The following is a 25,360-nucleotide window of genomic DNA, read 5'->3' as shown; positions in this document are numbered from 1 at the left end:
GCAAATTTTTTATATTCGACAAAGTGACTGCTTTCCAAAAAAGTGGTTTTTTGCGGCAAAATTCACACTTCGGAGTGGCTTAAAAAAATTGGCGTTGAATACTTTCAGCGCTGGAATAATTTCGTCCATTCGGATGACACAATCTAGCCGGCGTAGCCGCTGTCTCTTGATTCGCTGAACTATGTCGACGTCGTCGTATATCTCGTACAGCTCATCGTTCCATCGAAATGCGATATTCGCCGTTGCCAATGCGCAAAGTACCATAAATCTTCCGCAGAATCTTTCTCTCGTTACAGGTAAGTTGACTCATCAGATTTTGTCATTGTCCACGCCTCCGCACTACACAGCAGGACGGGGATGATGAATGATTTATAAAGTTTGGTCCTTTTCATGCTGTCAAAAGCTTTGAAATCTACGAAGAGGTGTTGAGTATCGATTCTTTTTTCACGGGTCTTTTCCAAGATTTGGCGCATAGTGAATATCTGGTCAGTTGTTGATTATCCAGGCCTAAAGCCACACTTACAAGGTCCAATCTATGATCCATCGCCATGGCCATCGATGATTCAAGGTCGCTTGAAAAATGAAACATGTGACAATATTTGTAAAGATGAAAAACTTTTTTTGAAAAATTAGTTCTAAAAAGATTATTTTCATTGCGCCATCTATGAAGCAAATTTATTTAAAAAAATAAAAAATTTCAAATTTTTTTTTAATAAAAAAAAATGTTAAAGATAAATATTAATTATTATACTCAAAGAAAATTAAGCTCACTAACTATGCTTTAAGCCTTCCTGGATATTATGATCTGACATTTTAACTATATTCATCCCTTTTAATAACATAAATTCAATACTTTGACAAGCTATTTTTATTATATTTTTATACAAAACTTTACAGTCAACTTTTAACTGTATTTGTTTCTATATATGTACATACATACATATGTATTGTATATATGCAAATTCCGTTATTTTACTTTTTGCTTTCGCAAATGTTTGCCTACACCAACCATTTACAGAACGTTAACCTCAAAACTTTTTGAACTATTTTGTGAGTGTTGCCAACAAAAACACAAAAAACAGAAAATACAAAAAAAAAAAAAACGAAAAGTAAAACAACAACAACCAGAGTATAAGCAGAGTAAACGCCACTCACCATTACCAACAACACCTACATAATTGCCTACATACAACGCGAAATATACAAACAAATGTAAATGCATTGTAGTCTACGCACACATTCAACTATATAAAACTATATTTTAAACACACACACACATACAAACAGACATATTTGTAGGCGCAGACTTGCGCCAGCGGCGCTGGTTGTTTGTTGTTGGCCACAAATTTTTGGTTGCATTGCATATTTAACTTTAACAACGACTTTTAACTCAAACTCTAAATTTAACTACACCAACAACAACAACTACAACTACTCGTATAACTGCAACATTAATACCAATGTGCAGCCTCGTGGGCGTGCGCTTCGTGTTGCTGTTTTCGATTTTTCATAAGCCGACTCTCGGCGGCTGGCTTTGACTTTAATTCGAGTTGTGTGCATTCGGTGCTTTTTGCTTTTATTACGGTCGAAATTGTTTTGAGCTTTGTTCTAGCTTGTTGCCTGTCTTATTTTATTAATATAATTTTTAGTTATAGTTTTTTCTTGTTTTGAATTTCTCGAAAAGTTTGTCTACTTTTCGGCTGATTTATACTATTTTGGCTCGGCTTTGGCTTTCGGAAATGTTTTATTGTTTTCGTAAGCCGCCTAGACAAAGTTGTAGGCGTGTGCATTTACAGCCGGAGTTTTGTGTGGGTATTTCTTTCTGCGTAATAGAATCTGTTGTTCATTTATGGGGTTTTAGGCGATAAACCAATTTAAATGTCTACTTCTCGCAGCGTATTCTTGAGCTTCATATTTATTGCATATTTTCGTATTAAAAGCTCGTAATTGTATGCATTAATAGTCATAGCTTAAAACTAATGAAAGAAATAATGATTTCGAAGGAATTCTATGCGCCTAAAAGTAGACAATGTATATAAAATAAAATCGTTCAGGAAATTTATGGTCTTAAAAAATTTATTTTTAGCTTAATTAAAAAAAACAAAAACATTATGTTATGTTTTGGGTTATAAATATTGAATTATGGTCATTGCGCCTAAAAGCTCACATCATACGTGTTTTTGGCAATGCAAGCATCTAAGACATCCATGTCGATTAAAAAAAATTACAAACCGAACCGTACAATCTTTAAATTAAATTTATATGCGCCTAAACGCAGATTTCGTATTGCCACTCTTTTAATTTTTTTTATTTACGATTTTAAGGTCATGAACGTAAAATTGAAATGCCTCTAAAAGTACTTTTATGAGTAAAAAAATTTAAAAAAATAGCACAAGCGCCTAAAATCTGACTATATTTTAGTTTTCAAAAATACACGCAACGAAAGAGATTCACGAATTAAAATAATTTTTTCTCACTATTTGGTTCGTGGTTTTAATAAAATTCATATGCGCCTTAAATCATGCTTCGTATTGTCATTTCTTTTTAATATATAACTTTTTTTAAATTTTTTTCCAAAAATAACGATTCAAAATCGATACGATTACGATTTTAGAGTTATTAATATAAAATTAAATGCCCCTAAAAGTATACTTCTACAGTATTACAGTACCTCAGATATCCAAATAAGAGTTTTTAATATTTTGCATCAAAAGTTTTCAGGTATTAGGATATGTCAGTTTAAAATAAAATTTACTAATGATTTAGTTTACGCAATCGTTCAGTAAAGTTATATGCGCCTAAAAGCAGACTTTGTACTGCCAATTTTTTAAAAATACTTTTATTGTTTTAAAAAGCACTTCAAAATCTATTCAGTTTCCATTTTAATGCCAAAATGTTACTTTAAACTTCGAATGCCCCTAAAAGTAGATATCACTTAGATTTCTGACTCGGTGTTTTTAGTACTTTGGCTAAAAATTAAAAAAAAAACTGAGCGAGTTTTAGTACCGTGAACAAATTCTGCTAAAATTTCTAATGCAAAACTAACATTGCATACTTTTAGGTTAGTTAGCTATTTGTTACCATATAACGACTGCGTTTGAAGAGCATGTGGTTTGTTATTTTATAAGGGTAAATTGGTGTTAATCTCAAGTAATATCCATAAGCATGTCGTACGCCTTGACTCAATTATCAGATCTGCAAGCTTGTCTTACATTTATACGCACTTTTTAGATATTTGCGTATATGCAGCGATACCAAATAGACAATGACAATTAATAACGTCTTACTCGTAGATTGTCAAGTGCTTTCTCTTTGCTTCAAATCTTTGCCCGAACATTCTTTCCCCAACTTTAATTAAATCCAAAGCTATTCTTTTGAGTTTCATATTTTTTATTTGTCATTTTGTATGAGCATCTAAATGCTATATAAATAATTGCTCGCTTGGGAAAATGTCAAGAAATTTTTGCTTAATTGTTATTTGCTTTTGTTGTCGTTGTTTTTTGGTGCAAACTCCTTTGCCTTGTTTTGATGAAAATTTAGCTAAGTAATGGCAAACATAACAAAATAATTGAGTTGATTCTGCAATTTGAGTGGAAGCGGGTGAAACGCACAAGTCAGCAACGGAGATGGTCCACGCACAAATGCATATATATAGTATATATATATATGTACATAACACATGTATACATACCTTTGTGTGTATATTCATTTACATACACGAATGTGTTATTGTCTTAGGTGACAGCACATTTGACAGCCAGACATTGTGACTGCTGCGAAGGTTAAGAAAAGACGTGCACAAAACAAGGCACACTTGTTCAGTGGTTCTCTTGTAATCACACAAACACACACTTTTCCTCAGCACATGGCATAATATATTTACGAGCACATTTGGTTAGCACAAAGGTGAATAAATATGTAAATACGCAAACTTTTGCCATAAATATGCAATTGTTTTCGTTTGAAATTTAGCAACACAGCTAAACCAATTAAAATTTATGGGTATGCAAATATTGTCTTTGGAAATTTTTAATGCATATAAATACATGCGTTCTTGCGTGTCTCAGTATGTGTGGGTAAGAACCTCAAAGCATTTGTTATATAACGAATTTGTCTTGAGGCACTTTTTCATATTATTAGATTGGCAAATTTATTCCTTTTCAAAAGATGAAGTGTGAAATTAGTTTTGACCACAATGTGGTTAGAAAAATGTTCTAGTTTTTTATAGTTTTATTTTTTTTTTTTGTTTTTTGAGATATTCTAATCATTATTTTTCTCATTTCCTTGAATGATATAATTGCATTTCACAAAAAATTTTAATATACGAGTATACTAGCCATGAGTGAATTTTGGCTTAGCTTTGTAGCCCACCAAGCGTACTCTTCACTCTTTTAATGTTTTATATTAATGAGTACTATGAGAACTGTTTCAATTGTCTTTCACGAGCTTAGCTTAACTTAGCCCATTATACTGTTGTCCTTATTTTGATGACAATTAAATCAAATTTGCACCGAACTGACTAACCCAAAACATTGTCCCAAATTGCTGAGTCGATCCATAGGAGATACTGAGAACTTCTGCTATCTCTGTGCTGCCAACATGAAGATTTTCAAGCAGTGTTTCTTTAACTTGAACCAATCTAAGAAAAAAGGAAAAGATGTATCGATTCCGTCAAATGATATAGTCCATTATGCTATCTTATGCAATAATTACTGTTATTAGTATCTGTACATTGAACACCTCAGAGCTTTTTGGCATGGCCTTCAGCTGCCTCATAAGACTTTGTTCTCAGCGATCGACTGAAAACGGGTTCCAAAGAGCGTCAATTTCAGTATGGGGCACAAGAAAAAATTACTCGGAGCCAAAGTGGCGAATACGAAGCTTGATCGATGGTATTCATTGCGTTTTCGGCTTTAAATTTGGTCAGAATCGTCGCTCGATGAGATGGTGCACTATCGTCTTGAAAATTCCATGAATTATTCTTCCTATACGGCCAAATAGAACTTCCTATTCACCGTCTGTCACTCTGAAAAAAATTCATGATCCTCCAAATCAAGAATGTCGAAAAGCAATGAAAATCTCCTCGAGTTTTGAGCGGTTTTGGCGTGATTTTTTCAGTTTCGGTTCGACCGACCACGTTGGAGTAGAGCTGGTGGCTGAAAAAGCGCATAAAATGATACCTATAAAAGATTGGTGCACCTGAGACATGCAACACCCACCCCGCAAGACTGTCAACGCAACTGATTCGCGTCCGCTCATTCATAAGCACTGCAAATAGTATTATTGATGTAAACCAGCAACTTCAAAAAGTGTTTAGCTTTCAATATTATTGCAAGCGATTTTCCCCTCTTCTACATCTGAAGAGGAAGTTAAAAGTATGAGTGCCACATTCGATCACACAAGTAGTTTACACTCATTGGTTTTGCTATTCAATCATTCACGGTTGACTTGTGCTCCTCAATTCGGGCAGCTTCAATTCACTTTTACTTGTATACTACTTCGTTTAAAACACTTAAGAGTATTTAATTGGGTTTCTTGATTCTCGGTTTCTACTAAGTATGTTGTCTGCTTTCTTTTTTAACGGGAACTTATGTATCGGGTGATTTTTTTGAGGTTAGGATTTTCATGCATTAGTATTTGACAGATCACGTGGGATTTCAGACATGGTGTCAAAGAGAAAGATGCTCAGTATGCTTTGACATTTCATCATGAATAGACTTACTAACGAGCAACGCTTGCAAATCATTGAATTTTATTACCAAAATCAGTGTTCGGTTCGAAATGTGTTTCGCGCTTTACGTCCGATTTATGGTCTACATAATCGACCAAGTGAGCAAACAATTAATGCGATTGTGACCAAGTTTCGCACTCAGTTTACTTTATTGGACATTAAACCAACCACACGAATGCGTACAGTGCGTACAGAAGAGAATATTGCGTCTGTTTCTGAGAGTGTGGCTGAAGACCGTGAAATGTCGATTCGTCGCAGCAATTGGGTTTGTGTTATTCGACCACATGGAAGATTTTACGCAAAGATCTTGGTGTAAAACCGTATAAAATACAGCTCGTGCAAGAACTGAAGCCGAACGATCTGCCACAACGTCGAATTTTCAGTGAATGGGCCCTAGAAAAGTTGGCAGAAAATCCGCTTTTTTATCGACAAATTTTGTTCAGCGATGAGGCTCATTTCTGGTTGAATGGCTACGTAAATAAGCAAAATTGCCGCATTTGGGGTGAAGAGCAACCAGAAGCCGTTCAAGAACTGCCCATGCATCCCGAAAAATGCACTGTTTGGTGTGGTTTGTACGCTGGTGGAATCATTGGACCGTATTTTTTCAAAGATGCTGTTGGACGCAACGTTACGGTGAATGGCGATCGCTATCGTTCGATGCTAACAAACTTTTTGTTGCCAAAAATGGAAGAACTGATCTTGGTTGACATGTGGTTTCAACAAGATGGCGCTACATGCCACACAGCTCGCGATTCTATGGCCATTTTGAGGGAAAACTTGAGAACAATTTCTCAAGAAATGGACCCGTAAGTTGGCCACCAAGATTGCGATTTACGCCTTTAGACTATTTTTTGTGGGGCTACGTCAAGTCTAAAGTCTACAGAAATAAGCCAGCAACTATTCCAGCTTTGGAAGACAACATTTCCGAAGAAATTCGGGCTATTCCGGCCGAAATGCTCGAAAAAGTTGCCCAAAATTGGACTTTCCGAATTAAGACGCAGCCGCGGTCAACATTTAAATGAAATTATCTTCAAAAAGTAAATGTCATGAACCAATCTAACGTTTCAAATAAAGAACCGATGAGATTTTGCAAATTTTATGCGTTTTTTTTTTAAAAAAAAGTTATCAAGCTCTTAAAAATCACCCGATATAAATATATTTAATTTATACTGAAGCCCTCATGCTCACTCCATACTATTATCTGCTTTTCACTAATAATTTCTTAATTAAACCATTGCTATTAGCCGTGGATTTAAAATCCATTCATTTGCCTTTCATTTTGTATTTCCATTTCATTTCTTATCATTTACTTAGCTTTTCTTTATAAGACTTTTACTTATCATTTGCATTAGCGCGATATATACAGAAATGCCTCTAGTTTTATTACCAGAGCGTTTATTTCTCATCTCACTTTTTTTTATACTCTCGCAACAATGTTGCTACCGAGAGTATTATAGTTTTGTTCACATAACGGTTGTTTGTAAGTCCTAAAACTAAAAGAGTCAGATATAGGGTTATATATACCAAAGTGATCAGGGCGACGAGTAGAGTCGAAATCCGGATGTCTGTCTGTCCGTCCGTCCGTCTGTCCGTCCGTCCGTGCAAGCTGTAACTTGAGTAAAAATTGAGATATCATGATGAAACTTAGTACACGTATTCCTTGGCTCCATAAGAAGGTTAAGTTCGAAGATGGGCAAAATCGGCCTACTGCCACGCCCACAAAGTGTCGGATAACTAAGCCATAAATAAAGATATTAAAGTGAAATTTGGCATAAATAAAGATATTAGTGAAGGGGCATATTTAGACGCAATTGTTTTGGAAAAGTGGGCGTGGCCCCGCCCCCTACTAAGTTTTTTGTACATATCTCGGAAACTACTATAGCTATGTCAACCAAAGTCTACAGAGTCGTTTTCATCAGGTATTTCCATATAAATTTTAAAAATGGAAGAAATCGGATAATAACCACGCCCACCTCCCATACAAAGGTTATGTTCAAAATCAGTGCGTTAAACCGACTAACAAAAAACGTCAGAAACACTAAATTTTACGGAAGAAGTGGCAGAAGAAAGCTGCACCCAGGCTTTTTTTAAAAATTGAAAATGGGCGTGGCGCCGCCCATTGGACCATGAACATATCTCAGGAGCTACTAGACCGATTTCAATGAAATTCGGTATATAATATTTTCTTAACACCCTGATGACATGTACGAAATATGGGTGAAATCGGTTCGCAACCACGCCTTCTTCCAATATAAAGCTATTTTGAATTCCATCTGATGCCTTCTCTGTATAATACGAGTATAAACATTAGGAACCAATGATGATAGCGGAATAAAACTTTACAAAAATACGGTATTTGAAAAATGTAAATGACGTATTATTCTCGATTATCATTGACACCCGAACTTAGCCCTTCCTTACTTGTTTATATATCTTTCCCTTTTCCCGTATTTGCCGCTTAGATAAATATTTAATTAATTTTTCTTGCAATCCTTACATTTTTAAACACACTTTACTTTATTTGAGTTCAGAGCTTTCACGTATATTTTTGTGAAAGCTTCGTGGCATGCGACATTTGTTAGTTATGTATAAGTGAAAAATCGCTTTTAAATAAAATGAAATGAAAATGTTCAAGCATAATATTGGGAACTGTAAGCTCCTAATCAATATCAGTGTAAATTATTTTTTAATTTAAAAATTTTAAATTTTTTCATTAAAGTTTCATATGTTTTCAACTCGATCGGTTAATTGGGTTTTCGACATCATTATATAATTATATTGAATACGATACGAAGCTTTCAAACAAAAAGTTTTCAAATAAGCTCGGAAGCTTCCATACAAAATTTTTTTTCAAAAAAACTCGAAAGCTTCCATACAAAATTTTTTTAAAACAGCTTAATCTTCGTTCGGAAAAAGTATCTAATAGCTACTGAACTCAATTCTTCAGTTAAATATGAAAGCTGCTAGTTATTCCTATTTATTTTAAATTTTGTTTGATTTTAAATTTCTGAAGTTTGAGGTCAAAAGATTCCACCTAAATAGTTGTAAAACAAATTTCGTAAGATCCCTTGCCGATCATCACAAATATCATTTTTAAGTAGATTCGTTTCTGGGGAATTGGGCCCAGGTCGAGTACCACTTCTTTATTTTGTGACAGTACTGAAGTTATCATTATCGTTTCCTGTATCTCTCACTAGAATATAGAGCGTTAAAGCCGTTAAAGTTCGTCGCTCAACCTTTATTATTATTTCATTATCTAAAATCAGGATTCAGATAATGTAAATTTAATCGTGATTGTAGAACTTAATGCTTCTTTCCAAGTATGTTCTCTCCCAGTTCCTTCCCAACGACTAATCTTATTGAGATCCAAACTCCAACTACCTTTACTTTCATCATAGTTCTTAGAACTACTCATTACTTTTCCATCCAATTACTCTGCTCAGTAATCAAAAAAGTAGTCAGTAGTGAGGTATCAGCTCCTCATCTAATCAAAAACCCACTCTAACCTCACTAAGAAACCACCTTTGTGACTTGCGCTGTGTGAACGCTCCATCACCACACACTTTTCTATACCTTTCAACACCTTTCTTCTCGAAGAAAAGTGCGAAGTGTAAGACCGCCGACTGAAGAGCAACTTTTAACTACATCGAAACTCAATAGTTTCGTTTCACCGGCAAAAGTTTTGCAACATCACTTGGAATTAAATGAAACAACAGAAAGTAAACGACGCAGTGGACAAGCCGGCTAACTGCAAATAGAATTACACTGCAAAGTCAAGAATGGACTTGAAAATTGAGAACCAAAGCGAGTAGCAAGCAGGTTGAGAGAGGGAAGGAAGCACAACTAATGAAAGAGAGCAAATTTTGCTGGCATGAGCAATGCTTAAGTGCGTCCGCCTGTCAGCGCAAGTAGCAAGCGGCAAGTAAGTAATTGTGCCAGGTGATGCGACCGACGGCCGGAAAGAGGCAAAGCACCGCGTCTTCGAAGTGCTTCGGAAAAGTGCGCACTTAAGCAAGAGTAGCTGGCGAAAAAGTCGGCAAAAGTAACAAACTGAGAAATTAATTATTAATTTTTATTTGGCCAACAGAGCACACAAATCGGCGCGCCGAAGCGAAAAGTAATGATGAGCCGACAGGAGTTTGGCGAGTAAGTGTGGGCGCGAGCGAGAAACCGTGAGTTGTAGGTAAGCATAAGAAGCGCTAAGAGTATGAACTTAAGACTTTGCGCGCGGCGGAAGCGCCCACACTCCGGCAGGACATCATTGCCGCTGCGGTAATTAAAAATTTCATGATTAGATATTGCGGTGGCGGCGATGAATCCGGTGGTGACGCTGAGCGAGAAAAGCAACAAAACTATGTAGTCTTATTAAAATGTGTTCGTATGTATGAGTGTGTGCGGTGGGTGGTTGGGCGGAAGAGGTGTGAGCGCTTGCTAATACATTGACTTGGCAGTAAGCAGCGGAGTTTGTCGCTAGAGCAGTGAGGATGTGGCTAGGCATAACTGGTTTGTGTGTGTATTGGTATTCAGTCGCTGCTCAAACTTTTTAAATACTTTTGCACTTCTGCAGCCGCAGCGTTACTTAATGCGTTGCGGGCGTTGAGGGAGAAAGTCGCTTTTCAGAGAGGGGCGTTTTTATTTAGCTTGCCACATGCAGCGGTCGCCGCATTAAAGTGCGGCTTTCTAAATACAAGTGCAAGAAATTACTTTTTAGCTTTTAAGCAGCTAGAACTTTTCAACATGCACACGTTTCTATTAATATTTAGCCATTAAGAAATACTAAAAGACTTTGTGCTAATCATTTTCTTACCTACTCTTTCTCTCTTTCTCATTACAGGTATGTGACATTGCGTGTGCGCCCAAATACATCATCCTATACTTAGCCGCGCTGACACCTTAATGAGCGCCAGTTATACTACTACAAATGTAATTATGTTAGCATGTATGTGTGTATGTGTGTTTTTCTCTTCGTAAGTGCTTGCCATTAAAGTTAGGCGCTTATCTTCCTGATATTTGTAGGCATGTGCAAACTTTATGCTGACAGCTTTTTACGCGCCCAAACTTATTTGTGGCATTTTGTAAATTAAATAAGTAAATATATGTGTAAGTAGTTATTTATGACTTCGTGTTGCGTACACACATGACGCTCTTTTAATGCGTGAGTGCGTGCGTAACTTATGCGCTCATTAAGAAAGAGTTACGCGTGAGTTTTGCAGTGGTGCAAGCCCTGTAAGAAATTGATTACATTGGACGCGGACTGGTCCATATGCTTGCCTCATGCGAGTTTTTCATACACTTGTGTTAATGTAGGTAACATCAAAAAAGATGAAAAGTTGCTACGAGAGAGATCGCGGAGGAACTCAAGCTTTCTTATGTACGTATCGAAAGTATACATTTTGCTTAATGTTTTGGCTATGAAGGGTTAGACTCGTGACTCAAAACTTGATCGAAGGTTTTGCAAAAACGACTATGAGCAGGGATCGCAAAGGAGATGTTTCACAAAATGGCTCATGAACATTCTCAAGCATCTCTTTTACGACCTCACAATCAACCTCACAATCATCAAACGCATGTTTGCTCTTGACGAGCTGTGGGTTTATGAATATGAGGTCGAAACTGTAAACAGAAGGTTAAATTCTGACGAGAGGCACTCCAAAAATCAATCGGTACCAATTGACTCATAAGGAGCCTATTTTGTCAGTCCGAGTCAAATTTGAGCGGTTTGATATTATTATTATAGAAAATAATAAATGAGATACTATATTTCTTCTAAAGGATAGAGAGAGATACATGACATATGTAAGCACAGATATGGAATACGCTTTCCTGATAAATTTAGAGGCAAAATTACTAAACATAGAGGTAGGAATCAAAATAAATAATCATATATTGCGATAAAAAGGTGTAACAGAGATATTGATGTAGAAAGATGGAGGCAGAGGCAGAGATAGAGATAGATAAAGATAAAGATAAAGATAAAGATGAAGATGAAGATGAAGATAAAGATAAAGATAAAGATAAAGATAAAGATAAAGATAAAGATAAAGATAAAGATAAAGTTAAAGATAAAGATAAAGATAAAGATAAAGATAAAGATAAAGATAAAGATAAAGATAAAGATAAAGATAAAGATAAAGATAAAGATAAAGATAAAGATAAAGATAAAGATAAAGATAAAGATAAAGATAAAGATAAAGATAAAGATAAAGATAAAGATAAGGATAAAGATAAAGATAAAGATAAAGATAAAGATAAAGATAAAGATAAAGATAAAGATAAAGATAAAGAGAAGATAAAGATAAAGATAAAGATAAAAATAAAGATAAAGGTAGAGATTGAGGATGAGGATGAGGATGAGGATGAGGATGAGGATGAGGATGAGGATGAGGATGAGGATGAGGTTGAGGTTGAGGTTGAGATTGAGATTGAGATTGAGATTGAGGTTGAGGTTGAGGTTAAGGTTGATATTGAGTTTGAGATTGAAATTGAGATTTAGATAAAGATTGAGATTGGGATTGAGATTGAGTTTGAGACTGAGATTATGAGTGAAATTGCTATTGAAATTGAGGTTAAGATTGACATTGAGATTAAGTTTGAGATAGAAATTAGAAATAGAGATAGCGATAGTTATTGATGTAAAAGTAGAGGTAGAGCAAGACATACGTGAATAGAAATAAAACAAGCAGTAATAAAGAATGAATACACCTTGAGGATTAAGTACAAAAGACAAATTACTTTTAAATAATTAGTCTGTTCTCATTATCTAGTGCCTAACAGCCTGTTTTGGATTATACATATGACACACTGGGTGATCTGACTAAAATCTAAAATAAAAAAATAAAAGATTTTAATACATAAGGATTCAAATCTCCCCCGAAAAGTACGAAAACGTTTTGTTTTAATTATTAATATTAAAAAACTAATTTCTCTCGTCAAGCATGGGAAGCACTTATTTGTTTCATGTAAACAAATCTTTTCATTAAATCTATCACTAAATTAACTTTTACTTTTAGTACTTGAACTTTAACTTTTTGAAAACTTTCATAGAATATAAAACTACAAGTATAATTTTTTGAATTATTCAATATGCACAAATATATAATAAAATAAAAATTTATCACAAAAAAACTATAAACAACAAGCCTACAACTTAATCACAGCAAAATAATATGAAGATTTATATGAGTGACCGTTGACCTTACCCCCTAGTGCGTTGACGCTAAATTCAGCTTTATTGTACGTGGTGTCGTAGAGCAAAGATGAATGTCGCTATTAAATGCTAGAAAATATGTACAGCTGTAATAATAATTACATGGCCAGGGCAAAGGCAACACATTAATTCTGGGCTTTACGCAGCGCCAGGCCAACATGCCGGCAGCCTCCATTATCATTGCCTTAATCCAAGTGCCAGCTATGCCATTAGCGGCAAGAAAACACACACACCCACACGTGTGAGTGTCTACGTGAATATGTGGCATTTATTATTATTAACATCATAACTACTGAAAGGTTATTAACAGCACCCGCACACAGGCACACGCACACACAAAGTCGGTGATGGCTTGCGTAAGAGCGAAATGTCAAAGTTTGATGACATTCATCAGCAAACAAAGTATGTAACTAACCTAATATCAGCGTACAAAGGTTATGCGCCCGTTAAGTTGAAGTAAAGATTTAAGGGACATACTTTTGGGCGCAGAAATGTCATAAATAAAACACATTGAGATATATGTATAGGCGGTGGTGTGTGTGTTTGTTGTTATTTATAGCTGCTATGTACGCGCTTGTTTATGTGCGCTTGCCTTTTACGCACTCCCATTATGGCTGCGCTTACGCAGGTGTAGCATACTTTTGTGCGTCGGCGAAATGCTGCACACGTGTGCGTGAACATAAAGGATTTCGCTGTTTCATGATTAAGATACATAGTATAGGCTCATTTGTAAGACGTTGTAACAAAGTAAAATGTTGACTGGTTGGCTAATGCATTTGTCAACGCCTACACACCTACTAATACTGGTGGCAAGTGTTTGCTGTGTCTTCAGGTGGCATGCCGATGAAAGTGAAAAATTCCTAATTTAATATTCTTAACTTATTTAAGCCTCTTTACCAAGTTTTAATTGAGTTTATTCTAATAGTGTGCATTTGCTTCGCTGGTACACCGCTGCGTATGCGTAACATTTTATGTCTGCAAATGTATGTATCTATAGACAACTTTGCTCTCTTTTGCTCTGTGGGACTTTTGTTATGCAATTATTTATAAAGAACTTTGGAAATATTTTTATTTCAAATATGTCATGAAACAAAAATTTATGGTATACCATTTTTAGTATAAAATTTTTAATTTTTATTTCATATAAATTATTAACATATGTAAATCATTAAATAATATGATATAAAAATTTATGGCACTCATGACACTTTATAATACTGATAATTGTGAAAATTTTGTATTAATTTATTTTAAATAACGTTCGAATAATTTTTATAAAAAGATGTCATGACATTAATAGTTATGGCATACCATATTTAGTAAAAAATTTTAGTTTTCATTTAATTTATATTTGACTAAATTTAAATTACATAAGTTTTAAAGGTTTTTTTTTCCAAATATGTCATATAACATAAAAACTTATTTTTAGTATAAAATGTTCATAATCATTATAAAATATAATAAAGTCTTATCTTCACCTTCAACTAAAAATAATATTTTAAAAATTGGCATACATACATATGTATTAAATATGTCAGGACAAATTATTTTTGACATTTGTATCATATTTTGAGAAAATTTTTAATTTTTAAATATTTAAAATTTTTTTATGAAAACTTTCAAATACACATATGCGCATTAATAGTTGTCACAACCAATAAATTTTTTTTTCTATAATTTAGAAACAAGAAATAACTCCGAAGGTACTGGAGAGATGTTATTAAATGTAACTTACTCTTAGCATTAATTTTCGTCAACAAAATGTTTTTCTTACACGGAATAAACTTTAAAGTCATTTTTATCATTTGTCAAATGCTGAAAAATCTGAAACCTTCTTCATGCTTATCTCAACACATGACATCTCACAACTCACTAGTGTTTCCAAAATTTAATTCAACGCTCTTGACACTACTCTCATACTTCAACTGTCTGAAAATTCGTATTATATGTATATATATAAATATATTTTGTCACTTTCTTGTCTGATAATCATTATCGCCATCATCACCACAATCGAATCGAAAGCATCCATTCACTCAATTTAATTCCATTCATTTTTCTTTCGCACACAACCGTCAACGTCTGGCAGCGCTGCTTAGTTTTAGATATACACACGCATGTATGTGTAGCAATGTTAGTCTATACAGTTACTTTTCCACTTACAATTGCACTGTTCTTCGTGCTGCTGTTCTCAAGCACTATTGTCATTTATACTGAGTGGTCGGGGTGGCAGCATCAGCAGTCGGAAATCCCAGCCACAGTTGTATCAATGTCACTCAGTGCTTGTCTTTTATTGCGACTATTTATACTTTTGTGTAAGCAAACACTTCAATTCACACATACATACATATGTATATGGCACGTTCCTTGGTGGCATGTGCGCATGTGTGCGTAAATTCGCTAAAATTCAATACAAAATGCTCGAAATGCTTGGCTGGAATGTCATAGTAGTGTTTGCTATTTCTCAACTCAACAGCTTATTTTGTTGTTTTTGTTATCTTTTGGGATAAAGTATGTGGGTTTTGACCGGTAATATGCTTGCGAAAGCGTTTTCTCTTACACCCTCTTGCTGCTAAAGTTTTCATGTTCCCAAATACATTAGCAGTTATATGGCAGCATGCAGACAACCGCCATAGCCATTTTATTAAACTGCATATGGTATATACGTACATACAAGCTTTCAATCACTCAATAGTATTAATGGCAATTGATTATGCGACGCATTGTTCGCAAAGATTTTCAATAAAACTTCGAGACATGCGATATGGCGCAATGGAGAATGATGCCAATGTATTTGTATTGGTTCTTTTGGCGCGAAGTGTATTATATCATATTTATACATACATACATATGTACATATATGCTGTATGGCTACCTCTGTGAAAACATAAGCACTTTTGGGAATATTTTGCTATGATAGACAGCTTTTATTAAGAAAAACTACATTTTTTGTAGATTGATACGTGCTTTTACTTTCGCATTTAGTTAAAATTTGTCTATGTGTTGATATATTTTATGGTATGACATTTATTTTATGATATTTTTATACAATAGTTGAATTTCATATTTTTAAATCGATATTTGAGATAAATGTCTCGACATAATTTATGGCAAAACATATATGTTATGACATATATTACACGAATCATAGATTTTCATATTAATTTTTTTATTTTTAAGGAATAAATAAAAATATCACATTTATAAGTATTGACGTAGTTTATGGTAAGACATTTATGTGACCATATTTTTATATACATATGTACATATATGCATTTAATTTTTTATTGTCATATTTAGCTAAATAGTATAAACATATTTCTATGTAGTAATATAATTTATGGTATGCCATTTATGTTATAACATAAGGTATAGAATATTATTTCTCAAGTTCAGTAAATTTTGTAAATAAATAACACATATTAATGCTATACAATAATTTATGCCATGACACTTTATGTTATGCCAAAATATGTGGAATATTATTACGGAACTTTTATGAAACGTTTCAATTGATGAAACAAGTTTATGGCGATATGGCCTATCCCGTAGCAGGGTGCACGAGTGGTTTCAACGATTTCAAATGACGATCAACATGTGGGCCAATCAAAATCCGTGATAACCGGAAACTCGAAACTGTGCGTGAATTCATCAAAACTCAGCCGAAATCTTCATTGAAATTCATGAAAATGAAATTGAACATCTCAAAAACATCGATTTATTGCATTTTGACCGAACATTTGGGCTTACGAAAGGTGTGTGCACGGTTTGTTCCGCACCAATTGACTGACGACCAAAAATTGCTCAGAATCCAACATTCAAAGGACGATTATTTGACCAAAAATCACATTTTAACCATTAACCACTCCCCGTATTCACCTGATATGGCACCGTGCGACTTCTTTCTTTCGGAAAAATGCATTTGCCCATGAAGGGAAAGCGTTATGCAGACGTAGAGGACATTCAAAAGGCTTGCACCACCGGCATGCTGGCGGCCATACCGGCCAACGAGCTAAAACACTTGAGCTTCGACATGCTTTTGGACCGTGCAAAAAGCTGTATTGAAGCAGAAGGAGGCTATTTTGAATAAAGTATGTAAATTGATTTTGCCGAAAAAACATTTGTTCTGTTTTTTATAAAGTCCTGTGTTACTTTGGAACGCAGCTTGTAGTTAGCGAACGACTCTATTAACCGCACAGAATAGCTGGTCCCGACAGTATCCGCTTAAGGGAGATTACACTGTAAATAAAAATTATTATATCAAATATAGAAAATATTAACAAATTTCAAAAAATGTTAAAATGATTATAAAAATTTTCGAAAATGGCATACCATAATTTATATCATGCCATTTTATGTTATACCATAATATATGGAAATACAGAAAATTAATAACTTTGCAAAGAAATAAAATTATTTATATTATACCATAGTTTATGTCATTTCACTCTATGTTATGCTATAAAATGTGGAATATTTTTTAATTTTACAAGCACAGTAGAAGCCCTATTAAATGGACGCTCTTTTAAGCGGATTGAACGTTTGTTCCTGCCAGTCTCCTCTTGAGAAAAATCCCACTGTAACTAAAAAAGTTTTATTCACTTTAAATAAGAAATATTTATATCAAACCATTATTTAAAACGTACATATATTCACAGATTAACGAAGTTTAGAAAGTACCAAAAATATTTACATTCTATAAAAATGTTCGAAAATGGCATACCATAATTTATGTCATGCCATTGTACAGCCGTAGATAATTTTAACGACTTTTGGAAAATACCGAACCTGTTTTAAATTTTCAAAATTTTTCGAAAATGGCATGCCTTAATTTATGTCTTGCCATTGTCGTAGAAAATATTAATGAAAACTATTAACATTTTCTAAAAATATTCGAAAATGGCATACCATAATTTATGTCATGTCATTTTATGTTATATCATAATTTATGGCATACTGTAGTTCAATAAATTTTACAATTAAATTTACTAAAACTAAAACTCGCATAATTCTTACAAAGTTTCACACAGCCACATTTGTTACAAAATACATATGTATGTATGTATGAATTGCTGGCATGATTTAGTAGCTATTAATTATTGATACATTTTCATGGCAATTAATTCATAAATAAATTTATATACTTGCACACATGTAACTTTTCACTAAATGCATAATTATCACACACACACACACACACACAAGTTCAATGCAATTTTAAATATTGCTAAGCTTTTATAGTCAATTTGTGAAGTCATTTATAATTTAGAGACTTGCAACAACAACAACTGCAACAGCAGGCGGCAATACGCGCATAAACAATGGAAATTCGTTAAAGTTTTTCGCTGTGCCGCGGTCATCAGCAGCACTTTATTAGGTGCAGAGCGCCAGCGCGTTGTAATTGCGCGGCAACTTAATTACAATTTAAATAGAACAAATTGCGCCTGTTGCGTATACGCCATGGCGTGCTGCGGCCATGGTTGCGGTGCCGCCACAAAAAAGACGCAGCAATAAGCGTAAATGCAGTTTTTCGCGCAATAAAATTTCAAATAACTGTAAAAAATGTGTAATTGAATATGCAAAAATAAATACAAATTGTAAATCACTTAAAATTACAATCGAATAATAATTGCTGCAAAAAGTATTTAAAGTCAACACGACTGTGCGCTGGGCTGGGTGCTGCCTTGAAGCAATGAGTTGTTTGCAGCTTTCGCCATTTACAAATCGCTTTTTATGCATAAATCAATTTAATTTGGTGCAGCACTTAACTATATAAATATAATTTACGCAACTGATTTGCTTTTGTTGGTTAATTGTTTATTTGCTGAACTTATTTTTATTATTTGTATTTAATCAAGCCTACTTGGCTGTGGGATATTTCACATATTTTATGCAGCTCAAAATTATCTGTTCGAAAAAATGGAAAGTTGTGCTTTTATGCCATGCTTAATTACATTGATACTGTATTATGTTTTTAATGAAATTATTGCTTATTTTTATGTATGAATTTTTCGTTTTTTTCTGTTCAATTTCATGCCGCATAAGTTTATTTTATTTTTTGTTACTTTAGAGTTTATATACACTTTAATCACTTATTGTGCTGTTTTCTTAATTAATAAAAATATATTTAATTAGTAATTACATTAAGGGCTATTTGCCATATTCTATATGACAGTCAGTTTTGACAAGGTAAAGGCAATTTCACTTTTCAAATGGAATGGAAATATTGACAGACAAGTCCTATTTATTTATTTAAATAAAGAATTAGCAATTATAATTAATGGCTGCATTGAGACGACTTAGCTGTAGGCGTGCCAGGTTCTCATGTGTTAGTAGATATTAATGTAAAAATAATTTATATCAACTAAACCTTATATTTTGTGACAAATGTAGCTGTGCGAAATTTTGTAAGAATTATGCGAGTTTCAGTTTTAGTAAATTTAATTGTAAAATTTAATGAATTTCGGTATGCCATATATTATGGTATAACATAAAATGGCTTGACATAAATTATGGTATGCCATTTTTATGCAATTTTTTTGATAAAATATAAATAGTTTTGGCATTTTCTACAATTCATTAATGTTTTCTACGATTATACAATGGCATGACATAAATTATGGTATGCCATTTTCGAATATTTTCATAAAATATAAATAGTTTTGGCATTTTCTAAAATTCCTTAATATTTTCAACGATTGTACAATGGCATGACATAAATTATGGTATGCCATTTTCACAATTTTTTATAAAATATGAATAGTTCTGGCATTTTCTACAATTCTTTAATATTTTCTACGAGTGTTCTATAAAATATTGGTCTGACATAAATGTGAAAAATGTTATATTTTAGTTTTTATTAAAATAATGTAAAAAAGTAAAATGTGATTTTCAGGAATTTTTTAAAACAACTCAGCAAGTACACTTGTTTTAGAAAATTACATTTATATTAGTTATGAAATTTGTTTACTCAAAACTTTTTGAGACAAGTCTTTTTATGCGGCATTATTGTACGCAAATTGCTTATCTAACGTCATCTCATAAGCTCGGAAAAAAGTGCGATTTTTGCGAATCTAGGAAAACAAAAAAATTAACAGCTGGACCGAAAAGTTCGTACGACAACAAAGAAAGTTTTTTTTTCTTTTGATCAAAAATTATTTTAGCGTTATACCACTTAACTTATAATGTATAATCGTCTTTAGCCTCAAAGTAAGCTTCAATTTCTGCGATTACCGCTTCATTGGTGCTAGATATCTTTAGAGCTAGCATTTTTTTGTATTCTAAGAACAAGAAATGGTCGTTGAAGGTAAGATCTGGAAAATACGTTGACTATGGAAGCATTTTGAAGACAAATTCATGAATTTTTGCCGACATTCAAAAACGACATGTGCCGCGGTTCATTGCTTTAATAAACCAGCCCTTGCTCATTCTTCAAATGTAACAATTTTTCATTCGATTTTGTTCTTCCAACGGTCTATTAATTCAATGTATACTGTTTTACTAGTCGCTGATATTGATTTTTCCTTATTGAAGATCAATATAGAGAATATTATAGCGTTCGCATCCCAAAATACTAATGCTATAAGCTCTATCCCTTACTGTTGTATTTATCCATACTATGGAGGGGGTTTATCGTTTGCAAAGCCTTGGATGACTGGCGATTGAACTTAGAAGTGAAATGATGAATAAAAATCCATTGTCTCATTTTGACGGAAAATCTCGGGTTTATTACGTTTGAATTACTGCAAACACTGTTCCGAATCATCAAATTGTCGTGACCTTAGTCAAAAGTGAACTCACGCGGCATCCACTTTGCACAAAGCTTTTTCATATCCAAATATTTGTGAATCATATGATATACATGTTTAGTTGATAACATTAGAGTACCTGCTACCGTTGAGAAATTTCACTTTCGGATCAGCCAACACTAGTTAGTGGATTTTTTTCATGTTCTCACAGGGAACAACCTCTTTCTGGCGTTCTCCGTTTTCGGTGCCATTTCACTATATCTTCAACAGTATTTCTTTCTTTCAAAAAGCAATATTTTATCAACGCCAAATTATTTTTTATCCAGTTTTTTTACAATGTGAAAACAAAAGTTGCGTCTTTTGAACGTTAGGACCAACTAAAAATTATATGCATTTAATTCTAATAGCGCCTTCTGAGTCAGGCTGTGGACTTTTCAATTGACCTGTTATTACGCTTTAGCTAAACCGAAAAATTATAAAAAATTTCACACCAAAAGTACTGCCATGTAATTGCCGATTTACATGAAAAATTTAATTTTATCCACAAATTTTGGATTTTTTTGGTCTGCCACAATGCGGTTTTTGATCAGGTTAGGTTAATGCAAACATAAAGGCACAATCGACTCTCGGTCGTGGTGCAATTTTCACTTACTTATCTGAACCACACATAATATGCGCATTTCTAATCATTTGTCTCCGTGTAATCCGAGTAAATAAACAGATTAAGCTGAGTGCACTGAGCTAGATTTCAGAAGGCTACTTTTTTAGTTGTCAAACCCCTTTGAGAAATTCTGGCTTCTAGACCTAAATATTGCCTTAAGTCAACAACATAAAAAAATATTATCTTCAAAGCAGAATTAAAATTAGAATATCAAGCTCTTTATCAGTTAAAATAACATTCTATTGTTACATTGAAAACCATAGCCAATAGAAGATTACGCTAAATAACATTTGGCCACTAAAAATTTTAAATATTTAATAATTAATATACATATATACCATTTCCGATTATGCTTGCAAATTGCGAAAACAAAACGCAAAATCGCAATTTACACAGTTTGACGGCATTGTGGTAATATGGTTGCCCATGGCGTATGAGTAATATAGTGTCATTAAAAACTTGTTAACAATAAATAAACCATTATACACTTAATAGTATTATAGTTATAGTTATATAGTTAAATAAAGTTGTGCACACAATATGCTGCATCATGCAAATGAAAATTTTAATTAATTAAAACTGGATATGCTATAAAAGTTGTCAATGAAGGCAGAGTGGATGGTGACACTTTTGTTACATATTCCCAAAAAAAAAAAAAAATAATGAATATAGTTTCTAAAATAAATAAGAATTAGTTTCCAAAAATATATGAAATTAGTTGCTTTTAGCAATGCGATAAACAATCAGAATGATAAACTGATAATATTCCATTTTCAGTGCAAACAGTTTTTGGCTGACAGTAAAAATTTTTTATTGATGGATCGGAAAAATTATTTAATTATTAACTCACTTGCACTTAAGCACTTTGTGTGAAGTTATGTCAAAAGTAAATAGCATTAATATGGAATTAATTCACTAGAGATGCCACAACAGCAACAACTAATTCAAGCAAATACTCTTCAAGATATCCACTGACAATTTCATTACTTCATTGCGCAGCTAATGTGTATTTGTGTGAAACAAAGCACTTACATATAACTCAGCTATATATTATAGAAGCATATATACTACTTGTGCACTAGAGCGGGTCGATTCACAGCGATTTAGCGATTATAATTTAGAGATTATAAAAATTTATTCCTTAGTTTTTTAGATATTCGAATCAAATTTAATACGTAGGTGCACTTTGATATTACACTCAGTCCTTTTTTTACGCGATTTTTGGTTCTGCCACTAATCGCGTAAAAAAAAATCGCATAAAAATGGTTAGTTTTCCAATATTAACTGACGAATTGGTTCCGAATATAAAAAATATCGCGTATAACAAAATATACGCGCAAAAAAATATTCAAAATCAATACAATAAGATTCAAATTTCAGACTTATGATTTATTCATTCATAACAAAATAAAAAATACAAAACAAAAAAACCATATATAAAAGAGAAAAAAATAGAAAATAGATAGATTTATTGAAAAAACCGTTGAATGCTGTTTAATCACTGTCATTATCCGTAGTGGAAATTATTCTTAGCCGTTTATTTTGATGGCCGGCACTGATATCACTAGAATTTGTATCAGAATCAATAGTAAGAACTATGGATTGATGTTTTCATTGACTTAGCATATCCGACTGAGTTTGCACCATAAATTCAGTTAATTTTGTTTGAATGCTTCTTTTTGGATCCAATAAATGCCGATGTAGTTCTTTATATTTTAACATGCAGAGACTCAATTCTTTTTGAAAAATTCGTGCACGTTTAGCGTCAGTATCATTTGCTACAAAATTGTTTTCCAAATCTGCTGCAAGTTTAAGACCAAGCAAAAAACGAAAAAAAGCAATCGCGTTAAAGTGAGAAATTCGCGTAAAAAAAAGGAATTTGCGCTGCAAAAATAACCGCGTTAAAGTGAAATAGCGTAAAAAGAGATCGCGTAAAAAAAGGACTGAGTGTATATTGAACACTTGTCGGAATCGGCAAGAGCAGACAACTATCACATATCTTCCATACAACCGATTATTCACACTTTTTAAACTTCGCCTTAAAAATTGCTGGCTCGAAACCAGTTTTAGACTAATAGTCTCTCAGACAAAGTTATTCAGAATGATCTGTAGAACATTTCGCACATATGAAATTGTTTGGTTAAATTTTGTATTAAAAAGCGACCCACTCTAATGTGCACATGTACATATACAAACGACTACCATTCACTTTGATTGCTCTGTTGCTTTCCCCACAGCTGCTTTGCCATTTTCACTGCTGCTGCAAATTATAAGCAATCGTAAACACCAACCAAAAGTGAGAAAATATATGAGTGAGTTCAAAAAAGAACAGCATAGCTTTAGGGAAAATCGTCTCACAATTTATATATAATGCATAAGCAGAAGAAATGGTCTTAGGAAACTTAGCGATCACCTTTTCTTGTATTTACTAGTGGCTACTATTATTTACTGTCATTTCGTGGACATTTTTATCTCATGCGAATAAAAGTGTGTTGCCTGTTGATTTATATTTGTTTCCGTGCACTTGTAATAATTTCAGGCAATCTTTAACTGTAGCAGAAATGTGGAAAAATGCACAAGGTATCATTAAAATGATGCATGCGGCATAAATGCGGTCAACTGTGTGGGAATTGTTATTATGAAGCTTTTAAGGATATACATATTTTTTATATTGAAATATTATTACTTTAAGTGCTGAGAGATAAACTATAAGTATAGCAAATATTTTGCACAAGCAAAACCCAAAGTTATGATGGCAATGACATTCACAAGCAAACGAAAAAATATAGAAAATATAATTTTATCGTAAACTTACTTAATTTTGAAAGGTATTACTTACGAAATTTTGTTTTTTTTTTGGTCTGATAAGGTCTTTCGTCAGTAAGGGAAGGTTTGTTAAGGAATTTAAATATTTATTTAACTGTTTAAAATTACTTATACGCCCTATCGTCTGTATTTAAGTGACTCGAAAGGAGTAAAAGTTCAAAACTTTGATTTCTAACGAAGTTAAATGACATTTTAGACAAGTATACCTTGCTTAAAGATTAGGTAAGTAATAGAATTCCTATTAAATTAAAAAATAAAACACTAATATACTAATAAAGCGTTCAGCCTGCTACAGGAAAAATCAAAGATAAAAAAAAGCTTTTTTGAGGTTCTCCAGGCCATTTTCTCCAACTCTGAACATTAAATGTAGTCGAAGGGAGTTGAATCTAGACTTCCAGTCGGCCAGTCATCAACAGCAATAAAAAGAGGTAGTATTAGTATTACGCCATTGTTTGGAAGTTTGTGCCTTGAGTGATGGAGCAGCATTTTGCTTGAAGATATAAGGCTCACCACTGAGGAGAGTATTGCTTTACAGCTTTATCACGTTGTCTGAAATATCTTGCTGCTACAATTTTGCCTCAGTTTTTAGCTCTTTTTCTCAAAAGTAAAGAAATATAAGGCCTTTACAGAAGTCTTTATGTGAAATTATCACAGCTACACGTTGAACTGTTGGCATATGACTTTTTGAATATTTGGAAATTTTTGCTTCGTTTTTATTCAGGGAAAATTCTTTCATGTTGTGCCATTGAAAAATATCCTTAACATACATACTATTCTACTGTGCCCAAAAAATAAGGTGACATTGTATTCTTTATTTATTCTTCCAAATCAATTTCATTCCCTTCAAAGTAATCCCTTCCCCATGCAATGCACTTATGCCAACGGATTTTCCAATCTTCGAAACACTGGTTGTAGTCACTTTCCGGGATGGTTTTCAGTTCCGTCTTCGCTGTGGCTTGAACCTCCTATCGTATAAAAATGGTATCCGCGGAGCATCTTTTGAGCTTGGTGAACAGCCTGAAGTCGCAAAGCACCAGATCAGGTGAATACGGTGGTTGCGGAACGATATGGGTTGAGTTTTTGGCGAAATGATCACGAATTACGAGGGCAGTATGGGATGGTGCATTATCGTGGTGTAAACACCAAGAATTGTCTTTCCACAATTTCTGCCTTTTTAGGCGGATAGT

At 33.5% G+C, this 25,360-nt stretch overlaps 2 protein-coding genes across 7 annotated transcripts in view; both read left to right on the top strand.

Moving 5' to 3' along the window:
* LOC126756842 (serine-aspartate repeat-containing protein D-like) overlaps positions 1–14,014 on the top strand; it is a 42,397-nt gene extending 28,383 nt beyond the window's left edge. Inside the window, exon 2 of the mRNA XM_050470259.1 lies at positions 10,566–14,014. Coding sequence (XP_050326216.1) covers positions 11,658–12,224 — 567 coding nt within the window. The 5' untranslated portion in view covers positions 10,566–11,657 and the 3' untranslated portion in view covers positions 12,225–14,014. The remainder of the gene's footprint in view (positions 1–10,565) is intronic.
* The window catches only part of LOC126756811 (syndecan), a 487,360-nt gene that overhangs the window by 314,185 nt on the left and 147,815 nt on the right, over positions 1–25,360 (top strand). The window lies entirely within an intron of this gene.

The sequence above is a fragment of the Bactrocera neohumeralis genome, chromosome 4, assembly GCF_024586455.1.
Source record: "Bactrocera neohumeralis isolate Rockhampton chromosome 4, APGP_CSIRO_Bneo_wtdbg2-racon-allhic-juicebox.fasta_v2, whole genome shotgun sequence".
In the NCBI taxonomy this organism is placed as follows: Eukaryota; Metazoa; Arthropoda; class Insecta; order Diptera; family Tephritidae; genus Bactrocera; species Bactrocera neohumeralis.
This window is presented reverse-complemented; position numbering and strand designations above follow the sequence as displayed.